Source organism: Oryzias melastigma, linkage group LG6 (genome assembly GCF_002922805.2).
Source record: "Oryzias melastigma strain HK-1 linkage group LG6, ASM292280v2, whole genome shotgun sequence".
In the NCBI taxonomy this organism is placed as follows: domain Eukaryota; kingdom Metazoa; phylum Chordata; class Actinopteri; order Beloniformes; family Adrianichthyidae; genus Oryzias; species Oryzias melastigma.
The window spans coordinates 21,350,815-21,363,993 of NC_050517.1; the positions used below are offsets into that span (position 1 = coordinate 21,350,815).

The 13,179-nt window shown below is 36.9% G+C and overlaps 1 protein-coding gene across 1 annotated transcript in view; it reads left to right on the forward strand.

Annotated features, from left to right (window-relative positions):
• Positions 1-4,024, forward strand: part of sema3ab (sema domain, immunoglobulin domain (Ig), short basic domain, secreted, (semaphorin) 3Ab) — a 28,336-nt gene extending 24,312 nt beyond the window's left edge. The window contains exons 16-17 of the mRNA XM_024281907.2: positions 1,360-1,505; positions 1,820-4,024. Coding sequence (XP_024137675.1) covers positions 1,360-1,505; positions 1,820-2,338 — 665 coding nt within the window. The 3' untranslated portion in view covers positions 2,339-4,024. The remainder of the gene's footprint in view (positions 1-1,359; positions 1,506-1,819) is intronic.
• Positions 4,025-13,179: the final 9,155 nt, after the last annotated feature.

Here is a 13,179-nt window from a genome sequence, read left to right on the forward strand (position 1 = left end):
TTCCAATTGTTTTTTTTAATTATTATTTTAATGCAGGTTTTTACCAGAATCCAAAACTTAAATTGATTTAAGACTTATTCTCTCCAGCGCCGCAGAAGCTCATTAAAAATTCGCATCTCTGTTGTGTGCGGGACTGTTGGCATGGAAGTTAGCCTTCCTAATGTCCCAGCATTCCTTTGTTCACACTCTTTCCCGCTAGCTCATAGCACCTCACAAGCCCAAGCTAGCATTAGCATAGCAAACAAACAGCGATCAATATTGTAGCTTTGCAGTTGTACAGTTTTGAGCCAGACGGCAGCTCAGATGAGGAAAATGAAGACAATGGATCCATTTGTCTGCAAGTGGAGGCCTTAGAATTGGAACAGAGAAGGGAGACTTTGGCCCACCTTACCCTGGACTCCCACTGTGACGCGGGAGCGATCTAGCTAGGGTAGATGACTCCCATTAGTTACCGGATGGCAGCATTCACAGGCTCTGCTGCCGACCTCGTGAAACTCCAAACTCACGTAGGTTCACGCGATAATCTGCCATTTATTACGATTCATATTGTTAATAGCCCCAACTTCACAAAAGCTCAGCTCCCGCATTGAGCAAAAGTTTAAACCCAATGAGTTGGATTCAGGGCACGCAGAGGCCAGATCACGAGGATCCTTTCGCACTATTAAAGTTACGTAAAGACTCTGGCGGCCGCTTCGGAGCCAGAACACTTGCCATGGGAGCCTGGGGTTAGACAGTTGCTGTATCACAAACTCCAGGTTTTCATCTGCTCCTGATTCATCAAAATTTGAATCAAGAAATACTCAGAAGTGCCGTTTTAATCTTAAATTGCTTAACATGTCCTCCATCATGAGAAAACTGCTACAAAACATGTTTTTCATTGAAGTTGGTCTTTTATGATTCTCAAAAATTTTTACACCTGTGGCCATAACTCAGTGGAAATGATAAGTTTCCCTGACAATTGCTGTGAATTTGGGCCAGATGTTGAACCTCATGTTTAAGAGTGAATTTGACTCATTTTTTGAGAGTTTGTCAAGACAAAAGCATCTATAAATATTTAATGTTAGATTTTTTTATAATAAAAGCAGACACCTGAAGCATCTCTGATTGGAACACTTTAGTCTTAAATGATCAAAACAAGCAAAAAAAAAGAGTAAAACTGGAACTCTAAGCAAAAACCAGCAGATTCTTAAGTACTAATAATTTTTATATCATATCAATATTTCCTAGATGTATACAAAAGCATGGTCACATGTATTGATCTTAACTACATTTAATAATGGAACCATACAAAATATTCTGCTTAAAAATAACTTTTATAAATAATACATGTGTGTGACTAAACTAGATTTTGTTTTCCAGATGAACTGAATGGATTGGCAAATCTCCAGGATAAGACGGTGTACGGTGTGGAAAACAGCAGCACTTTCCTAGAATGCATTCCCAAATCCCAGAGAGCGGCCACTTATTGGCAGTATCAGCATTCCACTAATGATCGCAAACAAGAGGTGGGCCACATCTCAGCTCCTGATTGCATTGATTTTTTTTCTTTTTTACCTTTTTTGCTTGCAGAGAAGATGAACGTCCATATTTGATGTTCCATTTTAATAGACTTTTTATTAGATTACAAAGCATCACTGTTTATCAATATTTAATGACCTTGTAGCTGACTCGGTTTAAAGGGATTTCACGTGATTAAAACGAGCTGAGAGAAATGATGAAATAGTATATATCTTAGTATATATCTGATGCTGCTAACGTATATTTATTTGCTGATTTTTAATTTCTGATTATTGACTTTTTCTGGTGAATTTCTGTGCAGATCAAGTCAGCGGACCGTTTTATCCACACCAGCCAGGGCCTCCTGATCCGAACTCTTGAAAAGAAGGATTCTGGCATCTACCTGTGCCAAGCAGTGGAACATGGCTTCATGCAGACAGTTTTAAAGGTCAACCTGGAAGTGATTGACACAGAACACCTGGATGAGCTTCTACATCGCGATGAAGACGCAACGAGCCACGTCCACGCCCAGGATTTTTCCTCGCCGAGGGAAAGTCCCAACCAGAAGCTTTGGTACAGAGACTTCCTCTCTTTGGTCAACCACCCAAACCTGAACAGCGTTGACGACTTCTGCGAGCAAGTTTGGAAAAGAGAGCGGAAGCACCGGAGACAGAAATCCCACCTGGTGCAGCAAATGCACCACCAGCAGAAGGCTGTGGTGAACCCACACAGTCAAATGCATGCTCAAGGGTTGGCATCCAAGTGGAAGCTCCTGCAAGAGAAGCAAAAGGGACGCAACCGCCGGACCCACGAACTGGAAAGGGCCCCCCGCAGCGTCTGACTCAGACATTTTCCCACTGAGGCTTGAGACCACACCCGGATCCTTTTCTCTAATCTTGATAGAATTATCGTGTTGCTGTCCTTCCTTCTGCAAAACACACATCATCTACAAAGACTGAACAGGAAGGTTGATAACTGAATGTTAACCCCATCTACCAGCTGGTGTGTTCATGCATGGTCAGGCATAAACAAATGCGGACAAAAACTTGCATCACATTAGAGTGTTAAAGCACATAATCTCAGCTGGCTGCCATGACCTGAACTCTGCAGGAGGGAGGGCGTGTCAGTCAGAAAACCCATCCTTTAGACAGACACAACGCCGCTTTGTGTGTCTCGGCATGATCGTTAGACGTCTTGTTTTTTTGTTTGCAGACACAACCATAAATCTTTACAGGTTTTTCTTTTTTAACGTCATAGGAAACGAAGATGTGTCCAAATTGGTTATTGGTGAACCACTCAACGTGAGGACGATAAATGACCGGGTTCTACAAGAAACAGATCTGTTTATGTCGAAGCGTGTAAATACTTTGTGTTTGATGCTTATAAGAAAGGGAATGTCTTGTGCAGTCAGTTTATGTTGTTTTGGAGGATAGAAATTTATTTAAGACAAGGTTTTCAAAGCAGTTGTAAAGGGGGATTTTATACTTCTGACTGAGTGAGTGTGTGTTTGTGTGTTTGTCTATGGCCTAGATAAGCTTCCCAAACAGAGAGGTTTTATTATTTTTTCATTAGAATCTTTCTGGTCTGAGCATTTAGAAAGCTGCATCATTTGGATGTACAAGACGCCGTACGGAGTTCTTCCATGTTTATTTAATTGTTCCTTAAAACTGCTTTGTTTTCCCAACTCGTGTATTTATTGATAACCCATTCTCTCCATTGTTAAAATGTATAATTACTCATAACATTTCATTTAAAGGACCAATTTAATTCAAAACAGGAAGGTAAATGTTATTAATTTATTTTGCTGAGTGTCACATTTAGTACATATCAGAAGCAATAAGCCAGTATCCATCCACTATACTGTATTTCCCTACGTATCTGTATTGTACACAAACAGTGCAGTGTAGCACTCCCATTTCACTGTATGTAAAATAAACCCAATAATACAATAATTTAATGGAGCACAAGCAAACACAAACCTGGAATGTAGCTGTGAACATCGTGTAAATATAACTGCAGTCTGTGGTCACTGTATGACAATAATGACACTATGTACTAGTGCATGTGTATACGAGTGTCTTCTTGTTCTGCCATGGCAAAGATATACTATTCTGATGTTGTAACCGCTGAGTTGTTTGTACCCACGAGCAGAAATGTCCACGATATCCATTCTCCTTCTCTGAACAGACAGGAAACTCAGCAGGATGGCATCGCGGCGGAAAATCTCGACCTACCACTTAAGGACTACGGACTTTGATGAAGCGTGTTTGAGTTTACAAGCTTCGTCTGCTTTCTGAACTCATGACTGGATTTAGAGCAAAAGCAGCTGGAGCCCATCCTCAGATATTTGTGTCAAAAAAAAAAAAAAAAAAAAACGGAGTTCCGCATGTGCACAAGATAAGACTATCATTATTAGGAGGTAATTAACCCAACCTGTCAAGTCAGAGAAAGGAAACAAAGTGCTGCTGTTGCTACTTTTTAGCATGATGATGTATTTTACTGATCAAATAAATGTTTCTTCATGAAATGCTGGTCTCTTTAAATCTGTTTCTGAAGGATTCCCGCCTGCTGAATTTCCTGAACCATATAATGAACCGATAATAAACAAATCATGATTTTTTTTAACACTTTTTTCACATTTTGAATACATAGCTGTGTTCTCTGTTGTGCCTCAAGCAGTAGAAGTTGATATTAGGGCCTTGATGGTTGATGTTGTGTGAATAATACATGAGCTGCATGCAATATCCATCCCAAACATAGCTGGGGAGTGTGCGTGCTAACTGGAGCTTCATAACAAACGCAGGCTGAGCAAAACCAAGTACAGACCTTCTATTTTGTTACATTTTTAAGCTCATAATAAACAAAAAATATGTTACAGCACTGCCAACTGGTGGACAAAATAATGATAAAAAAGAAAAAAAACATCCACTAAGGCTTATTTTTTATTGTTGTTCATTTTTCTGTTAGAATGACATATAGCTGTTCAACAGCCAACACATTTTTATATTCAAAGGAGCAGCTTTCTCACAATGGAGCCTTTGTTGGCATCGCTGGCCCAAAGTCAAAGGTCAGACAGTGTAGGGCTCACCAGGGCTTTGGCTGTGACCTCTGCAGGCTTTTCATATGCTGCAGTGGGAGCTCAGGAGTTTCAAGCTAAACAGTCCCACAAGGACTCTTCAAAGGCAACGTTTCAGAGAGGTTCTGGTGCCGACAGTGTCAGCTGGGCAGGCAGGCTTTCATCTAGAAGGAGATGCATGCTTTCGCTTGGCTCATAAACAGAAAGTCAGGTTTATATGAGAAGCATGTGGATGGATACATGGCCACGGCAGGAATAACATCAGTTTTACTTGTTTTTATTTGAAATGAAGCAATATATAGTTATGAGAATAGGGTGCAGCACATGAGCTGGATCAGTAAGTGTGAGGTTATTCCTGTGTGGTTCATTAAAATTCTTACATAAGAATAAATCAACAAGAAGAGCAAACCTTCATAATTGAAAGTGCAAAAAAAAAATACATTTTTGCACATATTTTGATAAACCAAAAAACAAAAGTAATGTATTTAACTTTTGCCAACATTTTAATCAAATCTAGATAATTTGGTGAAGTAATAAAAAACATCTTTCATATATTATGTATTACGGTGCTGTTTCTGGTGCTGCAGAACAAAATAACACAGTGCATGGCTGCCCTCCTGTGGCTGAAGAGCCTCCCTCCGTATATTTCTGCACTCCTCAAAATCAGAAACCAACCCTTTGAGTTCCTGTTGAAGCAGGAGTAAGACTGCCAGAAGCTCAGGAGCACTGCTTTCATCTATTCCTATGAACGCTCCACTATTTTGACACGTCTGTCTGTTTCCAATCCAGTCTGATTGCAGCTCAAAGACAGAAGAAAAGATGATTCTTAACAGAATTTCATAACAATGACTGGAAAAAGGATTAGTCCTTTACTGCTTAGGGAAAAACGAATCTTTTCCAGAAAAAGTCGAGCAATCATCTGTCGCCCAGCTGTGTGAATATGTAAGAACACATGTTAGCTTGCAGACAGCACTCAATCAGTTCTCCTTGACAGATCTTTTACTGCTGCTACATCGTGGACTAGAGGTGTGGGAAAGAGATTTTCTCCCATCAGAGGCCACGTGAAAGCTGAAATACACCAGGTATTCATTTATTTTAGTGCACTGACAAAGCTCCTCTTGATGCTTCATTTGGGCTCAACAGCTCTTCCATTGAGACATAAACAGGTGCAGAGAAGCAGCAAAGTTTAAATAAGGCTTAAAAACAAAAATCCAGAAGATTTTAGGTATGTTTAAACTCTAAATTCTTTCCACTGTAGACTATTTTGTTAATCCTATCGTTATCAGTTTAATAAACACTCTTACCAGTTACAGATGTGAGTTTGGAGTCCATTTCCTAAAATTAGGACTATAAAAAGAAATATCATTCCATCTCTTTGTCTCTGCCTGTCTGTAACAAGACATTGTAGAGTTGTTTTTCTTTTTTTACTGATTCATTGACCATTTATTTTTATTTTTTGAGAGTTTTAGATCCAGTCTTTGCAGATATGTCCCTGTTCTGAGTTATTTATGATCTCAGATCCATCACTGACATGAAAAAACAATATTTCAGTCCTGATTTTTCTTGCAGCCTTCAACACACCAAATTCATTTGAAAATAATCCATAACTTGATTGGAATGGTAAAGTGATTTAAATCGTACCTCAGGAAAAGATATTTTACTATAAATATGATTGAATGTTCATCCCAAAGGCCCAGATTGATATGTGGAGTGCCACAAGGTTCTGTCCTGATGTCCCAGCTGCTCTGTCCAGTTCTTTACTGTCAATGTAATATAACCTTAGCTTTCACAATTTTAAACTCCAGTGACTCCTGAAGTCAGACAGCACTACCTTGTTTATTTTTCTTTCTTTAACACTGTGTATTTTACGACTTTTCAATTTTGTGTACTTGTTTCCATTTTTAAAGGGTTCTTGTCAAGCACTGTAGGATGCAACACTGTGTATAAATTACAAAACTGATTGGAAACTTTCATTTTCTTTTAGCAAAATTGTCTCTACTGCTTTTAACTTTTAGCAACAAATCACATGGTTTAGTATTTCAAAGAGCTCATTGAAATAGATAATAAGGTCCTCTTCACCTACCAGTTACATACTGAATTTCATATACTGTATTACAGGCTTGTAATTACTGCAGCAGTCCCTACAGAATCAATACCTTTGGAAAGTACTCACTTGGGTGTGAGGTGATAATACATCTGTTATTACAGACTGAGATAAAGATGGGAATTAGAGGTAATCGATATTTGAAACTCAATGAAAGGGAGGTCAGGCTTTTTTTGTCATAGAGTGTAAACGAGGAAGAATCTTCTTTTTTTTCTCTCTCTCTGACTAAACGGCTGATTTGATCATGGTCAACTTTGTAAAACAGCTTACTTCAACCCAAACCACAATATTTTGCTGAAGTAAGCAAAGTAGATGCCAATGCCCAACAAAACCAAAATAGAAAAAAAAATGTGTGCCTCACGTGGCTCTCAAAATATCTTTGGGCCTCATGTCGCAAAGGTAAACGGACAATCCTGTTTTTGGTGCTTTCAAGTTTTTAAGCTTCCTGCAGAAAATGTGTTTGCAGAAGAAGCCTTTTGTTTTAAGGAACAAAGTTCCTGCATAAGCTCAGGAAAAGACTAGGTTGAATTGATCCCTAAAGCCTCAGGCTGTGCTTAAAAATTCACCTAACAACGAGAAGAGATCACTCAGATTCAGGAAACTTTAACATCTTTGGACTTTGTGGGTAATCTTAAGCTTGGAAATTGGAAATTCTCCCTACTTTCCTGAATGCTGTCTTCATTTATTAATAGAATTATAAACGTTTCTGTTCAATAAGCTTATATACTAGCACCAATAAGGAAATAACAGCCTCATATTGATTTAGGGATGATGAGATTGCATGTTTAGAAACTAGAATGGTCATCCGCCAGCTGGAAAATCGGTAACAAGATCCCCAAACCTGTGTAGTCCATATGCTGGTGATTCTTTGGCTGAATCTTAAACCAAATCCCATCATTGTTTTTAAACCTAGAAAGGGCAAAGCATAAGTAGTGACAGCCTCTGATTGAAAATCTTCCAAAACTACTAATCTGCTAAAACAACAGAGTCGTTACAACATAATTGAAGCACAATGAATGCCACATTAGCTTGGGTTTTGCAGGCCTGGTCAGTCAGTCTGCCAAGTTGGAAGCCTTTTTAAAAATTGATGAGCACTTTGCTTTATATCAAATGAGCCGGTTTGTGCTCAGGTCAGCAGAGGTGTCGGTGTGCGGCGGAGAGGGAATGAAGTGGGCTCTTTGTGTCGTGCTCATAATCAGACTAGCCGGCGTGTTCGTTTCGTGTTAGCATGTTGGAGCATATCCATTTCTCAGGGTAAAACAAAGGACACAGTCTTTAGATGAGGGCGGTTCGACGGTCTGACATGGCATGCTAAAGTCAGGGGGGTTCGCTGTACAGCTGAACTGACAAGCACCTCTGGTCCCTCACTTATACTGTACTATAGAAGGACTGGCTGCAATTATGGGATTTGGGGCAAAAATCATATAAAATTATCTTGTAAAACAGTGTAAAATAAAAATGACTAGAATGTGACTGATAAGCACCAAAAAAATGTTTTTAACCTTTTAGGTTTTGACAACTTAGTGTCTTCCATGCACCTCAATCATTCAATTTTTGTTCTGTGTTGGTCACATGGTCATCCGCTTGGTTCATTCCTTAATTTATTTAATTTCTGCTCTTATGGCTTTCTCCACAAATTTGATTATAACTATGAGTATGCATCACTGCATAATTGAGCTTAGAATTAATCCGCTTGTTGTTGTTTTTTGAGAAAAACACACAAAAATAAACAAATAGGAAAATAAGTTCTAATTAAATGAAAGTCTTTGCACATGTATTCTGTAACCAGAACAGCTACTGGAGTTTTCCTGATTTAATTTATTTCAAAGTACAGTTTTAATGTGGATTATTGCATATTAAAATTGTAGGATCATTAAAAGAGTTTCCCATCAAGATTGAGAAACCCAATATCTGTCCAGCTGGTAATCTTTATGGTTCAGTGTTTCTAGCCAAGATCTCTTAACAAGCCCATGGCCAACTAGTGAAATATTAGCTTCTTTTTATGCATTTTTCACAGTTTAAAAAACATCTTCAGTGTCCAAATCTGACTAGAAGTATCAGCTCTCTTCTTGTAGTTCCAGTGCAGCTTTCTTTTTACAAATATGGACGGAAAACGAATTACACACACGTACATTTTTAGATCATTTTTAGACCTAAACAGTTTTAGAAGTGAAAATAAAAACGCACTTTTAACACTTTTAATGCACAGTAGTCGCTGATGTTTCTTTTATTTGTTTTATGGTATTCTTATTTATTTATTTTTTTTATTTTACTGCAGCCTGCTTTTTTAATTGTGTGCTGTTTTATTTTGTTCTTAATTAAAATTTTTACTTTATTTATTTTATTGTGAAGCACTTTGTACAATGAAATGAGTTGTTAAGTGCTTTATAAATAAATTTCATTCATTTATTTATTCATACATATCACAATTTAACTTGGGTTGTACTTGTTTGGTGATTTTTTTTTGGCTGCAATGAAAACACTAAAGACAGTCATAAAACCTCAAATGTCTGACAAAGAAATAAGAAAAAAGTAAATGTGATAAAGAAGGATGCAAACATCAAGTACACCGTGACGTACAACTAAAAGAGGACACTACATTGCCAGAGAAGGTGGATTAAACATTAGGATCCCCAAAGCCAACAAAATATACAAATGAGGATTTGAAGGAAAAAAAAACAAGAAAACAACAACAGGAAGTTGCTTTAAAAGCAAAATTACATAGAAAAATTACAGTAGGGAGACAACCACGAGTATTTTTATGAGGTGCCATTTGTAAACCTACGCAATAAAATTTTAACAGCAATATTTTTGGTTATTTAGCCTGTTACATAGCGTAAATATTTAGTTTGAAAAATAAATATTTAGGCCAGATCTAAATATTTAGCTTAAAAACTAAATATTTGTTTTTTTTAAATTAAGTGTTCAGTTTGTAAACTAAATATATAAGTATAAAATAAACATTTACCTTAAAATTCATTCTGCTTGCTAACTAAATATTTAGTTAGTTGTTGTAATATTTATAAATACATGAATTAAAGGATGAAAACATGTATTCGAAAAATAAAGCCTTCTTTTTTCTCCTAAAACGGGCTAAATAACCAAAAATACTGCTGTTAAAATTTTACTTAATAGGTTTACAAACAGCACCTCATATATTACAAAAAAAAAATCTTGTAAAAAAGATTGTGGTTTAACACCCATATTTTGTTTAAAAAATATCAATCAAACTCAAAACCAAAATGAAAATGATAACTTAAAATCACAGAAAAGTCAAAATTGTGATAAAACATATTTTTGATGCATGACTTCTCTACAGAAACAGCAAATAATTTATCCGTTGCTGATATTATGGTGTATGAATATGTTCCTTCTTTTTTTCTTCCTTCATATGTTATTTCTTTCTTCCCTAAAGCCAATATGCTGATCAATACACATTATGAGCCTTTAAATGAAATATCACGAAAATAATATATTTAAAATGTCATTTTGTTTCTTTTTTACGCTTCCTTTTAATACTTTGCAGTACCTGCCCAGTGCACTGTATTACCACAAATCACATCTATGAAAGTAAAGAGGAATGGCGGTGAAAGCAAAGCTCATTTATAACCAGGAAATTGGTGATTGATGAATACTGTGTTGGTCAAAACCAGCTCGAGAACTAAATACAACGACGAACCACCAGAATACGAGCGTGGATTATCTACCCAGGGTTCAAAGGAAACGCTGCTGACAAGAATCCAGCTAAAAACATGAAGAGGGTTAATGAAAACAAAGCTTTAAGGGAGCTGAAAGGAACTTCTGAGATAGGATCAGACAATAGGTGAACAAGGCCTCTGGCTTGACTCCAGTTGATCCTGACACAGGTCAGAGGTGCACAAAAGAGCAGAGGTCAATTTGTCTTGAGGAACATGTTTGGGTACCCTGCCATGTGTCTGACAATCGCCTAGCTGCTTCCTTCCACACTTCTAATCTGTCAGCGATTGAAAACGGCACAGACGAAGTCCAACTGGACCTCCTGGAACACATCAGCCAGCAGATGGCTTAGCTTTGTCAGCGGGCTAAAAATAAGCCAAATTGATTTTTTTGGGGTGTGATCTGTTTTTGAGATGCCTCAAATATTTTTTTTTTTGTCCAGTGATTGGGAAGGTAAAGGGAATCTTCAACTGCAAAATAAATACTTTGTGATTTTAGTTTAAGCATTTTCATGACTTAATTTTATTAATGTAATTTTTTAGATTTTTCTTCTATTTTTTCCATTTCCTCTCACTTTTTTTTTTTTTTTACATTTTTTTTCTTTTTTTAGGTTTTCTGGAGGCTTTGAACCATTGTCATTTCGGTCTGGATCTAAAGGTCCATCATTATCCTAGTTGCGGAGTTACCACTTGGCACAAAGGACGGGAAGCAGAATGCCTTGGAATCATTCCACTGGCAGGAATTCCAAACATGGAATGTCATATCCATAAAGCTGGAATAGTGACAGAACATCAGAGTGTTCAATGGAAGTTCTAGAGTTAAAGTTTTCTCCTGAAGTGGCTTCAAATAATAACAATAAAAATTAAGATTCCATTGAAGTTTCTAGAAAGTCTGTGCATTAATAGAAAAAAAAATCAGGATTTTTATTTTTCCTGATCATCTTGTTTCCACAGGATGTGAAGCGAACATCAAGTTCTCTTTTGCGGGGCTTTCAACACAGCCAAGACATTTTGACAGTTTGAATTTAATCGTCTCTCCCTCAAGGGCTGGAAATGTGAAAGATGAAAATTATTTGTTCTCTCTAGTTGCTACATAATCAAATTAGTGGTTAAGAAGAAAAAAAATTCAGCCACCCTATAATCTGCTTTTCCAAGTTCATTCCTGTCGGTTTTAGACTGTCCTGATGAGTATACAGAAGTGAATCAAAATACTTGAGTCAAAACGACAGCACTGTGTTCCAGGAAAAAGGGCCACTGGACACATAATGATGCTTTTTTTTCTTGGTTTGAGAGAAGACTCTAGTGTTTATCTTCTGTTCCCAACACTGGGTTCTGGTTTTTGTGGAATTATAAACCCAGTAATTCTAGACGCATGAGGTGACAAACAAAACTGGTTGACATTTGAAAAGTGTGAACCAGAAAGTCACACAGGTCAGGATTTGCTTGGTTTTAAGACATCGTCTACTGTAACATTTCCAAATTAGCAATTCTGCACAGTAAGAGGTCACGTGTAATTTTCTACCATTGTTTTAGAGTTGCACTTTTTTGTATTGTCATTCGGGAGGGTGTGTTTGTCTGATGAGCATAAAAAGGCCTGGAGAAACATTTCAGTTTTAAGAAAGATAATTAAAAAAATGGGTGATATAATTTTGTGATGTTTAAATCCATAAATTAATGTTATTTTTAGTCGTAAACCAACAGAAATAAAGGATGTTTCATGCTTTTGCACTTTTTCCTTCATTGTCTTGCATGATTAAGTATGTAAATTGACTTTTATGAGATGTGTATGGAAAACGTCTCATTATCATGAGTTGCCCCTGTAGGTTTTTCATCACTGTTGGGTGGAGGCGGGATGTAAACGCAGTGACATCTACAGATGGATTATCACACGTTTTTAACACCAGTCAGTGATAATGTCTCTTGAAACTGTCAAAATGAAAACAGTTTATGTTAGCAGGTTACCTGGTATCTCAACAAGAATGCTTCTAGGATAAGACCTAGCTCAATGCCATCAATCAATTTTTTAACCATCCATTCACATTCCTGCTTGTTATCATTGGTAGTGATTCAGTCCTGGTTGTAATACAATGCAATTAAACCATGTAATAAGCCTTTATAACACACTTTTCTGATGAATACACACATGATTTAGACAAAAAAAAAAGGTGTTGATTTAACTGAAGGGTAAAATAAAAGGAAACCTTGAAGACTAGGTTCAAAAAGCTTTTTTAGTTTTTTTTGTTTCTGTGTATCGATTAACTATCCGTAAAATCAATCAGAATTTAACAATTTGTATTGGTAAAGCATTCTTTTTTTAATTCAATTCAATTCAATTCTATTTTATTTATATAGCTCAATATCACAAATCAATTGCCTCATTGGGCTTGAAGCTGAAAGTCATTCATATAATATAAACAATAGCTAACGACTAAACAGACTAAATAAACTGATTGTCCCCATCCCTAGACTCTCGTTCCCGGTAAGGAAAAACTCCTAAAAAAGGAAAAAAACTCCTGGTACTCCATCATTTGAGAAGCAGGTTAAGGATAAACCTTGTTTCATCATAAGGGATTTGTTCATGAAGAGGTCCAGAGAAGCAGCACTTTTAGATTTATACTTGGGTCCAGAACAATAAACCATTTTTACCGCCCCTTTAAAAAAAATTCTTGATCTTATATTAACTAAAAAAAAACCTAAATTCTGGAATAAATTGTACAAGTTGTGTTGTTGTTTTTGAACATATAGACAACCAAACAGGTTGTACAACTCTCCGCCATCTGCTTTGGCTAATCACAGTACAAGGTTTT